Source organism: Podarcis bocagei (genome assembly GCF_964188305.1).
Source record: "Podarcis bocagei genome assembly, chromosome: 8".
In the NCBI taxonomy this organism is placed as follows: domain Eukaryota; kingdom Metazoa; phylum Chordata; class Lepidosauria; order Squamata; family Lacertidae; genus Podarcis; species Podarcis bocagei.
The window spans coordinates 19393650-19407751 of record NC_138133.1 but is presented as its reverse complement, the minus strand read 5'-3'; the positions used below and the strand labels follow the sequence as shown (position 1 = coordinate 19407751).

The 14102-nt window shown below is 43.5% G+C and overlaps 1 protein-coding gene across 6 annotated transcripts in view; it reads right to left on the bottom strand.

The window, feature by feature from the left end:
* Positions 1–14102, bottom strand: part of LOC308593896 (uncharacterized protein) — a 188941-nt gene that overhangs the window by 10783 nt on the left and 164056 nt on the right. For 4 of the 6 annotated variants that reach the window (XM_081206694.1, XM_081206690.1, XM_081206695.1 and 1 more), the window contains 3 exons: positions 11950–12193; positions 10780–11002; positions 7565–7668 (listed from right to left, as the gene is read on the bottom strand). In XM_081206694.1, coding sequence (XP_081062820.1) covers positions 7565–7668; positions 10780–10785 — 110 coding nt within the window. In that variant the 5' untranslated portion in view covers positions 10786–11002; positions 11950–12193. The remainder of the gene's footprint in view (positions 1–7564; positions 7669–10779; positions 11003–11949; positions 12194–14102) is intronic. The other 2 variants (XM_081206693.1, XM_081206692.1) reach the window with 1 other exon arrangement.

Below are 14102 nucleotides of genomic sequence, written 5' to 3'. Positions count from 1 at the left end.
TAAGCCATCTGAAGGCAATCCTGCATAGGGAAGTTTTTATGTTTAATGTTTCGTTATGTTCTTATATATGTTGGAAGCTGCCCAGGGTGGCTGTGGCAACCCAGTAAGATGTGTGCGGTATAAATAGTAAAATTATCATTATGGAATGGGACATCCCTATTTTCATCAGAGAAATGTTTGAGGGTATGAGAGAGATAGAGAGACGGTTTCACATCACTTTACATGCAAACTGAGTCTGACCATCTCCATTCTGCTTCATAACAGAATGTGGTACAGTGGTACCTCGGGTTAAGTACTTAATTCTTTACGGAGGTCCATTCTTAACCTGAAACTGTACTTAACCTGAAGCACCACTTTAGCTAATGGGGCCTCCTGCTGCCGCTGCACCACCGGAGCATGATTTCTGTTCTCATCCTGAAGCAAAGTTCTTAACCTGAAGCACTATTTCTGGGTTAGTGGAGTCTGTAACCTGAAGCGTATGTAACCTGAGGTACCACTGTACTCAGTTGGAACAGTATCTCTCCCATAGAAAAAAATAAATAAAGCTCTTAGAAATCCATTGTGCACACACTGGGCACACATGCACTTTCCCATTGGTTTTGTATATGAGACAGAAGCACAGCCTAGTTTTAACAGCAACAGTAGTGCTGTTGCAGACTAATAATTTTCCAACTGTACCTGATCATCACTCTTCCAAAATGAAATGAACACGCTCACCACAAAACACCATGCTAGTGCATTTCATTAGCTGTAATCAACTTGTCTTGCCTTTGCTGATTTATTGTGCCTTTTGCTCCTTTCTCTGAAAATGCTACTCGTAGGTTTGCTGCCAGGGACAGTTTTACAGATTTCAGCAGAGGAGACAATGCTCCTTCCCTTTCTTTCTGTAGAAGTAACATTCTGATGGGGAAGGGAGATTACATGGCTGACTCTTGGATTGGAAGAATCTTCCAGGAATCAGGGCTTTGGAACTTGGTAGATGAGGGTTGTTGAGTCCTTTATTCTTTTCACACAATGTTCAGGACTCTCACTCAGCTCAACTCTGTACATGCACCTTAAAGAAATCACCACGCAGACCTCTGTGTTAGCTTTTGAAGTCCCCCTCCTTTTAAAACCCCACATCCTATATTCCTTTTGCGGTCAGACTCTTAAACTACTTTGGGAATTGCAGGGTATTGGGGGACTCCTAACAACTCTCAATTCTTATGCAGCCTAGGACCCACGTACCTACGGGACCGCCTCTCCTGGTATGCCCCGCGGAGGACCTTAAGGTCCACAAATGACAACATTTTGGAGATCCCAAGTCGCAAAGTGGTTAGATTGGTCTCATGTTGGGCCAGTGCCTTTTCAGTACTGGCCCCGACTTGGTGGAACACTGTCACAAGAGACTAGGGCCCTGCAGGACTTGACATCTTTCCGCAGAGCCTGTAGACAGAGCTGTACGCCTGGCCTTTGGTTTGGACTCAGTCTGACCCTTATGTTTCCCTCCCCTTATGGTTTTGATTTATGGGCTACTTTTAAAATGAGGCTGCATTTTAAATTGCATTTTAACCTGTATTTTAAATTGGTCCCCCCCCCCATTATATTTTACTGTAATTTTATTGGTCTTAGCTGCCCTGAGCCCGGCTCTAGCCGGGGAGGGCAGGGTATAAATATTATTATTATTATTATTATTATTATTATTATTATTATTATTATTATTATTATTATTATTATTATATTGTTATTGTTGTTATTTATGGAGACTACAGTTTCCATAAATATTTAGAGGGAGCCATGACTGTTTAACGTGGTATGGCATTGTTTTAAACATATAGTGACGATAGGGCCTTAGGTAGCAAGCGTTAAGTCGATTCCATACAACTACTTTGAGGAACACATTGTTACTGATATAAACAACAACTAATTCCTCATTATTATTATTTTTCATTTTCTCAAGGTTGCAAAGAATGGGAATTTACAAAGGTTGAGGGAGCTGGGTATGTTTAGCCTGGAAAATAGGAGACTGAGAGAAGATATGGATTTTTTTTAAGGAGAGGTTGGATGGCCATGGATGATTTAGTTGAGATTCCTACATAGCAGGGGGTTGGTCTAGATGACCGTGAAGGTCCCTTCCAACTCTGCAATTCTGTGATTCTAAGAAAGCCTCAAATGTTTGCACCTTCCTGTGCAAGAAAAGGTGTTCTGACCCCTTGATCGTGTTAATTGCCATTTTCTGTACGTTTTCCAGCCTAGTGGCCTGATCCAGCCGGACATTTCTTAGGCTACAGTGCCTCAACATTAGTAAACAAATGTGAGTGTTTTGATTTCATTCACATTTCTATGATTATTGCACACAGGCCCAAAGTAAATATCCCCCTCCTCTATCTTATCTGCTTGGCCGTAAGTATACGCTGCCAGCTTTCATTAGACTTAATCTCTTCACTTTTGTATGACTTATTACACATAGTTAAGCCCGTATTTTAAAAAGACGGGGGGTAAATAACCACACATACTTTAAAATGAAAATATCATGAAATGTTGTGTGACATTTCACGTTGTACTCTGTCAGGGCCCTTCCTTCCTGCAATCATTATTGTCTCTAACCTTTGCTCGGTTCCATTCTGTTTGGGAGCAGTCAAAACCTTATCAATTTGCCATCATTTCCCTCCAACTAATATATTTGCGAGAATCTAAAGGGCAGGGACCCTTTCCAAGGAAACTCATTTGCTTAGAATCACAATGCCTGCTTACCATCCTGGCATACAGGAGAAAAGTGCAGTTGCCTCGAGTCTGTTTACAACACAGGTCACACCCCCACCGTACATTGAAAGCACATTTGAAGTGCATGGCTTCCTGCAAAGAATCCTGAGAACTGTAGTTGATAGACCTACATTGGCTCCCAGTACGTTTCCGAGCACAATTCAAAGTGTTGGTGCTGACCTTTAAAGCCCTAAACAGCCTTGGTCAAGTATATCTGAAGGAGCGTCTCCACCCCCATCGTTCTACCCGGACACTGAGGTCCAGCACCGAGGGCCTTCTGGCGGTTCCCTCACTGCGAGAAGCCAAGTTACAGGGAACCAGGCAGAGGGCCTTCTCGGTAGTGGCGCCCTCCCTGTGGAACGCCCTCCCACCAGATGTCAAAGAGAACAACAACTACCAGACTTTTAGAAGACATCTGAAGGCAGTCCTGTTTAGGGAAGCTTTTGATGTTTGATGTATTACAGATGGGCAGGGTATAAATAAATTATTATTATTATTATTATTATTATTATTATTATTATTATTATTATTATTATTATTATAGTTTACCCCTTATGGAGCTACAATACCCAGCATGCTCAACAAACTGCAGTTCCCAATATTCTTCGGGGAAGCCATACAACTTAAAGTTATGGTGTGGATCAGCCTACAGTATAGAATCCACCAAGGCAAGTGCAGCCTACAAACCATAATTTGTGGCCTTCCACCCCACTCTCCTTATAAGGGTGAGCAGCAACAAACAAACAAACAAACAAACAAACCACAATACCCCTCACCCCCAAAAAAGGACGGGGGTAGAGCTGTCCTGCATGACTGGGGGGATGTGCTTGGCTCAGTGGCGTAGCGTGGGTTGTCAGCACCCGGGGCAAGGCAAGTAATTTGCGCCCCCTAATCCGTGGATTTGCGCCCCCTAACCCTAACCCCCAGATGTTGCGCCCAGTGCAGCCGGCCCCCCTGCACCCCCTACGCTACGCCACTGGTTTGGCTCAGCGAGTCTAGATCCATAAGAATTTCTCAAGTGATTGCTACGTTGGTAGCCGCAGGCAAATGCTACCAATATTGTATTTTCAGCAACTTGCTCTTTAAATACAACATGATAGATAGAGAGCAATGACTTTCATTTGGCTGAAGCAATCTTGAAACCAAATAGCTCCCAGGCTGCTGATTATGTGCCCTGGCCCTGAGTGTCTCTGAACTCAATTGATGACATGGGAGCTTTTTATTTCTCCCGCCAAATGTTAGAGATTAATTAAGCTGATATATGTTATGAAAGTTGTATCATTCTACCCATACTATACAACACCACAAAAATATGAACTAATGCACTGAGCTTGTAAGTAGAGTATAATGTTACAGACGTGCCTCTAATGGTACTACAACAATTGCTTATATGTATCTTTTTGGAAAACGAAGAAACAAAACCCTCAATGGTTCTTTAAACCATCTATTCACCAATTAACAAATGGTTTAAACAATCACAATATTTTGCAGAGAAAACCATGTAGGGTGAGAGAAGATCCAGCCAGCTGTTTTCACCTGTCCATGTATATACTGGAGGATTGCCTCCTCATCAAATGCACTTTAACCAAGTATGCAAGTCCAGGATTATTTCTTATGCTACACTCTTAATAGATATAGGTCTAGTTCTGATACTCATTTGACCATGTGGATAAGAGCCTTCCAGCCATCTGGAATTCAAAAGTCTCTGATTCACCAGCATCTAAACAGTTAGCAGCTCAGGAGTGTGACTTATCTGATTATTTAATTACTTGCCTTGCAATCTCTCAGGCCTAGGGGCCGGCCCACACACAAGGCAAGGTGAGGTGCCTGCCTCAGGTGGCAGATCCATAGTGGTGGCAGATTTGGCCTCCAAAGAAAGCATCTCCCACTGTTGCTTCCATGGCAGCAGCAGTGGCTGCAGCACCCATTAGATCTGGTGTCTCCTTGGCAGACCCCCACCCAATGCCACCACCCCAGTGGCCTCTCAGCAAATAGGAGGCACTGCTAGTCCTCCCACCCCTTGGGAGGAAATGGGGGCTGCCCTCTGGGGTCTCCTGGGGTCTGCACCCACCCAGTGAGATTCAGAGCAGTCCCTTCCCCACTTCCATGATGGTCTTTGATATAACCAGATAAACAATCAGGTAAGGTTGTTTTGGGGATGCGGGTGGCACTGTGGTCTAAACCACTGAGCCTCTTGGGCTTGCCGATCGTATGGTCAGTGGTCCGAATCCGCACAACAGGGTGAGCTCCCGTTGCTCAGTCCCTGCTCCTGCCAACCTAGCAGTTTGAAAGCACATCAAAGTGCAAGTAGATAAATAGGTACTGCTCCAGCGGGAAGGTAAACGGCGTTTCCGTGCGCTGCTCTGGTTCGCCAGAAGCGGCTTAGTCATGCTGGCCACATGACCCGGAAGCTGTACGCCGGCTCCCTCGGCCAGTAAAGCGAGATGAGTGCCGCAACCCCAGAGTCGGCCATGACTGGACCTAATGGTCATGGGTCCCTTTACCTTTTAAGGTTGTTTTGATTCCTACCCACCCCCTGTTACTGATGTAGATTTTCACTTACCCCCTTGGTGCCAGATTTGGGGAGGTGCAGGCAGTTTCCCTGCACAGAGCATCCAGCCGAGGGGGCACAAAATTGAGAAGATCCATAATTGAGATCTATTTGGGGGCACCAAATTTTGGGCTTCCACAGGACACCATATTATGAAAGATTACCAAAGTTTGCCCCTGACCCCCTTGTTCCTGATGCACATCTTTATTCCCTACTTGTATTCCTGATGTAGATCTTTAATGGGGGACCAGCATTTTGTGGTTCACCTCAGGTGCCAAAATGTCCTGGGCTGGCCCTTCTCAGACCTAATCTGCAGGCATGCACATATATACACAACAGGAGAATTCAAAAAGAGCAAAATGCCCAACCTCAATGTGAGCTCCAATTTTCAGGGAGCAGCTGTCGTCTATATTTCTCATACTGCCCCTTGACATCCTCATTCAAGGCTACTGTGAGAAATTTAAATGATGCCTGACTGCAAAAAAACAAAGAGAGGTCCAGGACACACATTTTTCCAGGCATCTAGTAGCTGCATTTAGGGTGTAAAGGGAAAGAAGAGCTTTTAGGAAACCTAGAATTGCAATGGTTAGTGGTGAACCAGGTGGGTGACTATCAATGATGCACTGCAATCAAGGGCTATTTTTCCACTTTTGGAGGCATTATGCTTCTGAAGACCATGGGCTGGACATCATAGGAGGGAAGAGTGCTGCTGCTCTTAGGACCTGCATGGAGTCTTCCCATAGGGCTAGATGGCCTGACCCAGAAGGCTCTTCTTAGGTTCTTTTCTTTTTATGAATGTCTAAACCTGGTCTTAGAGCACTGAGAGCACCAAGGTTTCCTAGGTATGACAGGTAAAGGATTCCTGGGTGGTTAAGTCCAGTCAAAGGCAACTATGGGGTTGTGGCGCTCATCTCACTTTCAGGCCGTGTTTGTCCACAGACAGCTTTCCAGGTCATGTGGCCAGCATGACTAAACCACTTCTGGCACAACAGGTCACTGTGACAGAAACCAGAGTGCATGGAAATGCCATTTACCTTCCTGTCACAGCAGTACCTATTTATCTGCTTGCACTGGTATGCTTTCAAACTGCTAGGTTGGCAGAAGCTGGGAAAGAGCAATGGGAGCTCACTCCGTCACAGGGATTTGAACCGCCAACCTTCTGATTGGCAAGCCCAAGAAGCTCAGTGGTTTAGACCACAGTGCCACCCGCGACTAGGTATAGTCCTCATCCGAAACCCATCATTATTTGGTCATAGTCTTTCCACATTAAAGGTAAAGGTACCCCTGCCCGTACGGGCCAGTCGTGTCCGACTCTAGGGTTGTGCGCCCATCTCACTTAAGAGGCCAGGGGCCAGCGCTGTCCGAAGACACTTCCGGGTCACGTGGCCAGCGTGACGAAGCTGCTCTGGCGAGCCGGCACCAGCGCAGCACACGGAAAGGCCGTTTACCTTCCCGCTAGAAAGCGGTACCTATTTATCTACTTGCACTTTTAGGGGTGCTTTCGAACTGCTAGGTGGGCAGGAGCTGGGACCGAAGATGGGAGCTCACCCCGCCGCTGGGATTCGAACCACCAACCATGCGATCAGCAAGCCCTAGGCGCTGAGGTTTTACCCACAGCAACACCCGCGTCCCTCTTTCCACATTAGGTAAAATTAAAATCCTCCCTGAAGTCCCTAAAAATCCCAACGAGTAAGTTTGATATTACCCAACTAGATATTATTGAATTAATTCAAAAAGTACCCTAATTATTCCATTAGGGCCCTTTGGGGATCCAAGGTCATCTTTCGCTAAACCATTTCCAGTTTCATGTCCCAACCTTATTAGAATATCTGAGCTTATGTTGCTGAAGCAGATTCCCCTCTGCTGTCACGGTGCCAGTGCTACCACTTTATGTGGTACTGAACTCCATTCTCCTATTCTCATATTAACACTGCTCATTATTTATACTAAAAGGTTTACCCTTGCCGAGAATCAGAAATATGTGGCATGTTGCATTACTGGAAACATTCCAGTAGGAGTGGATTGGGAAGCGAGGGTTGTTTACTCATAAAACAAACACGGGCATTTGGGCATTATTTTTTATTATTATTCATCTGCTTCAATTCTCTGAGAAAGTGTGTGGTTGTCCATATCCTATATTCTTTATTCTTCTTTCCTCAAGGTTTTATATCCACTAATTTGTTTCTTTTACGACAGCTGAAATTGGGAATGAGGAGGAAATTCTTTCTCCATCTCACTGCAATATAGCTGGCAGTTATTTAATGTACTTACTGGATATGCATAACTTTCAAGTCACACTTCTGGGGATGTTGACAGTAACCATTTTCTTCCCATGTGACAGGATACACCAATAAGCAAATATGACCTTTTGCAGTCTGTTAAAAATGTGATGAAGCAAAATATTCAGGTTACAAACCTCCGTACAATGTCCTATGAACCACAGGATGCGTTGCTATAATGTATATTTTGTCACCCAAATTGATTTGTTAGGACTTATTTATGTGCAAACAGGAAAATTGTCTTTCAGTACCCCTCTCCTCCGCACCCCCAACGTACTCCTTTGAATCATTTTGTACAGATAAAACCACCTTTCTGAGGAAATTGGGCAGACAACTGATTTCATGAGTTTGCCAGGGTAAAATGGCAAGCTTAACAGTTTGTTGACGATTAACTGCAAAAAGATACAGTGGTACCTCGGGTTAAGAACGTAATTTATTCTGGAGGTCCATTCTTAACCTGAAACTGTTCTTAACCTGAAGCACCATTTTAGTTAATGGGGCCTCCCGCTGCCACCGCACCGCCGTTGTGCGATTTCTGTTCTCATCCTGAAGCAAAGTTCTTAACCCGAGGTACTACTTCTAGGTTAGCGGAGTCTGTAACCTGAAGCATCTGTAACCTGAAGCGTCTATAACCCGAGGTATGTGGAAGTAATCCAGAAGTAACTGCCTCAACATGCTAATGATATTGGCTGTCTGCTTGAAGGGTTGTTGCAAAGGAGGGGGGGGGAGAGAGAAAAGGAGAGTAAGCTTAAGCACAAGAATGGACATTTCCAACTTGAAGTTAAAGATCTCCTCTGCACTGGGTTTTTGACACAATACATTTAAAGCACTCTTATGCCACTTTAACATTGGGACACGGGTGGCGCTGTGGGTTAAACCACAGAGCCTAGAACTTGCTGATCAGAAGGTTGGCGGTTCGAATCCCCATGACGGGTTGAGCTCCCATTGCTCGGTCCCTGCTCCTGCCAACCTAGCAGTTCAAAAACACGTCAAAGTGCAAGTAGATAAATAGGTACCGCTCCGGCGGGAAGGTAAACAGCGTTTCCGTGCGCTGCTCTGGTTCGGCAGAAGCGGCTTTGTCATGCTGGCCACATGACCTGGAAGCTGGATGCCGGCTCCCTCGGTCAGTAAAGCGAGATGAGCACTGCAACCCCAGAGTCGGTCATGACTGGACCTAATGGTCAGGGGTCCCTTTACCTTTATCTTATGCCACTTTAACAGGATTGTCCCAAAGAATGCGGGGAACTGTAGAACGTTAAAACTGCTGAGAGTTGTTAGGAAATCCTTCACAGAGCTATAATTCCCAGCCCCCTTGAAAAAAAACTCACAGGCAAAGAACAGGACCTCCATACTTGGCTTTCATACATCAGGTATAGCATTTGAATATTGAAACCAGAAAGCAGATATCTAGGCAGAAGATGTTTGTCCAGTGGGGCATGGCAACAATGCATGGAATCACTGCTTCTTACCAGGAGAGAGGGAAGAAGGGAAGATCGATGCTTAGGAGGCACATAGCAGGAGCCCCGTGTTGCTAGCATTGCAACTCTGCCCCACCAGTTGAGTCACTTCAGCATCAAGATGAATAAGATGTGCCACATACATCCTACAGGATAAAATTCATCACCAAGCCCCAGTTCTTATGGAAGAAATGTTGGTACCCCCCATGCCTTGCTGTAATTACTAGTAACCATCAACTCTTTTCATGCGAGCTTGCTGTGCTAAAATTAGTAGGGCATTCTGTGATGGACCCATAGAGAACTAGAAACCACATTGCACCTATGACAGAAGAGCTAGACCCAAATCTTAATTGAGCAGGAACTTCATAATGGGCTGTCATTATGTAGATACATATCTCTATAATTAGATGGTACAAAGGACAGACCTTTTGAGATCCTGGAAAGAGGAGGCATTGCTTGAAATCTAATGTCACATTAATGTGCTTTTCTCTTCAGAATGATCATTTAAGTACAATGTTTCCATAGTCACATCTCCTAGCTTTTTCCTCAACTCCCTTTCTTTTTCACATCACTCCCACACGAGGCAACAATTGTGCTTAAGGGCCAAAATGTGTTCCCCCCCCAAAAAAAAACCTGATCAAAAATCTGCAGTGAAAATCAACACAATCATCATTAACTTCACTTCCCAGTACAAGTGTCCTCCAAACCTAAGAGCTGGGAGAACCTCCTGTTTCTATATTAGCTGGTGACTCCACTCTGGCTCCCAGTAGTGTGCCATGCGATAACCTGACCAGTTACTTTCTTCAACTTTCTTTTTTCAACTTTCTTTCTGTGATGAAGCTGCCTGCTTCATCACAGCCTAACTCGACAGCCTTAGATAAGACATATCTATCATGGCCTAAGGGTAGCTCCATTCCCACAACCCCTTGAGCTGGCTGGCAATGAAAAATAGCTGGTATGAGTTGCCCTGTATAGGTCTGAGGAGAAGACAATGGGACTCTGTGAGAGATCCCACCACAGTGAGGGATTCTGAAGAGGCTGATGTGATACCCAGTTTCAAAGACATCTTCCCAACCATCTCTGAAGGGGTTGTGGTGGACTTGCTGGGAAATCCAGAGCCAACAGGGGAGCACACTTCTAGTTGATTGGACACCTCCACATTAGTTGCTTACTGAGGATGAGGGAGAAGCCAGAAAGGGGCTAGGTATACCTTGTAACCCAGCTAATAACTATGAAGAGAAGGAGTTGGCTATAGAAGTATAAATCTCTCAGTCTCTCCTGGATCTATGCTGGGATAGCAGCCTTCGGGTTTAGTGTGTCTCCACCATCAGGGCAACCATGCTGCAAGCCACAACTGGGCCAGCTTCAGTTTAACTTTCCCTAATGTCTGGAAGGGCAACAAATGTAATGATGGGATTCTGGATGTCAAATGATGGTGCAAGTCAGTGCAGACAATATTCAGGTAGAAGGCCTGATTTTGGTATAAGGCAGCTACTTAACTATGGCATGAAGTTGTGAGATGCATGAATTCAGTTTGAATACCTGAAAGTCTGGGGTAATCACAGTTTCAGTGATAGAAGATAAAACTCCCTTATGTAGTATGAGAGAGGCGGAATTGCAAATTAATGATGCTTCTTTCTATATAGAACTTAGAATAAAGAAAAAGTTTTTGTTGCATTTGCCATTAATCTCAATTAATTTTGCATCTCCCATTGCATTTTTTAGGGGTTGGGTTTTTCTTTCCTCCTACCTCCATCTTTGTTGATTAACTGACTGTATTAAGTTGCCAGAGAAAAATAAGATAGATTTAGCTGGCTCATAAGAGGGAATAATTCACAACCAATTGAGCCAATGGAGTTCCAGACTTAATGTTGGTACATAATTCTCAGCAGAGGGATAAAGATGATCTGTTATGTTGCCAAGAGCTGTTAATCAACTTGTTTATGGTAACTTCTGCAACATAAAATAGAAGGCTGTCAACAAGTTAAAATATTTTAAAATGACCCTTTGACAAGCAGATTGTAGTAACCCAGTGTGATTATCATTCTCTTACATTTCCAGTATTTCAAGCAAAAAGAACAATTCAAAATAGCAGTAAATCTACAGGTTATGCTCCCAGCTGCATACAATTCACAGTTATGGCTATGCCTCTTACATTTCCCCCTTAAAAAGTATATAATTTATTGCTGATATGGCTGAAGATATAAAACTGCTAATAAGTTTCAATATACAACTCTAAGAACACTAAGAGGAACAACAAAAAGTGATGAATTTCCACTGATGTGAGTTTTAAAGTGGAAGCCAACTAAAAAGACACATGTGTGTGTCTTATGTTTGATATGTAGCCATCATGCACTCTGTCAGGTACAATATCAGGACTGGTGGTCTGGAGGCAAGCAGGTACTGACCAAACAGAAAGTTGAACTGGGATCCCGTAAATGAAAACCAGTCAGTCTTATAACAGAGTCCTATTGAAGGTGATGGGACTTAATTTGACTAAAGTTTGCTGGATTGTTGGGGCATTGTGATCTCTTATAACTATAGCCCAAGGGCTGCTGCAATGTATACAATGTCATTCAATAAAATATATACTAGTTTGATACAAAAACTTAAAACATTTGTATTGTCAAAACATGACCTAATCTGCACAAAGCTATAGAAACTCCTTAATATACAAGTTGAAACATCAAACAATAAAATTTATAAGTTAAAATCACCGTGGGGCCACTAATATATTAAAAGTAATGTTAAATAATACAATAGACAATTATATACAAGGTTTAGTGATAAAGATGCAGCTTGGTGCAGATGGGGTCAAATAAATTCATCTCCTTTACAGTTGATAACTATCTCGGCTATATAATTTCTTCTAATTTTCCTGGCGGCAGTTGCAAAAAGTGCTACACACCAGGTCACATACTTACCTATGTCAGAAGGATTCTGGCCAGGCGACCTTGTCATTATAGGTGTCAAAAACCATTATAGGTGTCAAAAACCATTATATAAGGGGCAGAGTAAGGTATAATGCGTAAAGTCCTCTAATTCAGGGCACCCCCTAATACAAACAGTTTAGCCAATATGATGCTTTCTTGATGTTTGTCCTGTAGGATGGGACTGGTGTGAGTTGGACTCCAAAGACAGCTTGAAGGTGCTGCATTGACTACCTGTAGGATATAAATAAATAAATAGCATTTTGATGATAGCCATTTCTCAACTATGAATGAACTATATTCCCATACATTATCAAAATCACTTCTGAAAATGCTCTTGCTCCTTTTTAAGGAGTGGATCTAAGTGGATCCTCAAAGGAACTAACTCTTTTCAGAAAATTTGCTCTGGTGGCACACCCTGACTGGAATTCATTCCTCGATTGCATGAGTAGAATCCTCAATTTGTGCTTAGTGTGTTGACTCAGCAAGGCCAACAGAAGAGAAAGCAGATGTCTCTGCATATCCATAGAGAACAATCTGCTGAGAAACAAGATGTCAGTTTGGGTAAGAACAAAGCTTGACATTCAAGGCATACTAAGAGTCATGTTGTGAAAGACCTTAGGATGTATGTATGTCTAGGGGGGTGGAATACAGCAGAGTCCACATCATCCCGAGCAAGTCATAAAGCAGACGATGTTGCCAGTGTTTCATCTGATAATGTGAATCAACAGCAAAATATCTTTGGGACTGGCACATGGCAGGGTGGCCTGTAGCCATCACCAGCAGCCATATGTTTTGAGAGAATCTTAATTTCTGTCAGATCACGTTGCATGATATGAATGGTTATAAAACAATAATAGAGTGTATGCTAGTGCTGTAGCTTATGTGGAAAAACTCTTGATAACTCTTGATGAGCACTAATTAGATTGGATCCAGGCACAATAGCTAGCTGGTCTCTGATTTGAATGGTGAATGATGAGGAACTAATTAGACCAGATGGATGCACAATGAGAGAGAACTGTAAAACCTACCCAGACAACTCTGAGAAGGCTTCAAGGGTTGTCTAATACAAATTCCTTTGTGATCACAGGATATGCTATGTATCATCCCAAACAGATGCTCATTCGACATTATATAGTTGCTAGCTGGTTCCCTAAAGCTGCTCCCAGCCATATATAATGCATGGATCTGGTCTAGGCTAGTGTCCATCAATTCCTCATTTAAACAACAGGGCTTTTTTGTTTTCCTCTGGGCTCTTGCTCCTTGAGTACCTCTATTTTTCAAGAGGATCTGAGAAACCATAGAAAACCTGTGTTAGTTGAGGAGTAGAGGAGACCGGTCCATTAGGTAAATAAGGGCATTGCTCCAACAACATCAGTCTGTCCTAAGCCAGCCCTAACCAAAGTGGGTAGTGCTGGTGCTGGTTGTCACCTTCCTCCTCCTTAGTCCTCAGTGTTGACTTTGTAGACCTCAACAGGGAGGAGGAGGAGGACAAAGCCAGAATTAGTTGGCTGTGTGTGTCAGTGGCTCTGGCTCCACCTACTGTTGACCTCCTTGCCTTTCAGTCCCCCAGTCACAATGGATCCCTGCCCCCATTATTTAGGACAATATTCTGCAGCTTCAAACATGTAAATAATAATGCACAACAGCAACCACATATTGGATTATTTTGTTTCTGGAATTTTAAAAACAAAGTTTCATATTGAGTTTTGTAATATTTTGCGGGTACGTTAAAACTATCAGTTCAAAGATCTCTAATGATGACCTGGTTCAGAGAGAGATTTCCCACCATTTTTTCTCCCTCTGAAGCATACTGGCAATTACAGTCATAGCCTGAAAAAGGAGGTGTACAGTGGTACCTCAGGTTAAGTACTTAATTTGTTCCGGAGGTCTGTACTTAACCTGAAACTGTTCTTAACCTGAAGCACCACTTTAGCTAATGGGGCCTCCAGCTGCCACTGCGCCGCCAGAGCATGATTTCTGTTCTCATCCTGAAGCAAAGTTCTTAACCTGAATCAATATTTCTGGGTTAGCGGAGTCTGTAACCTGAAGCCTATGTAACCCGAGGTACCACTGTATTTGATGGTAGAGGAGGGGGTAGTATCTCTGGTGTGGGTCACACCATGCTCCTTCTAGGGTAATT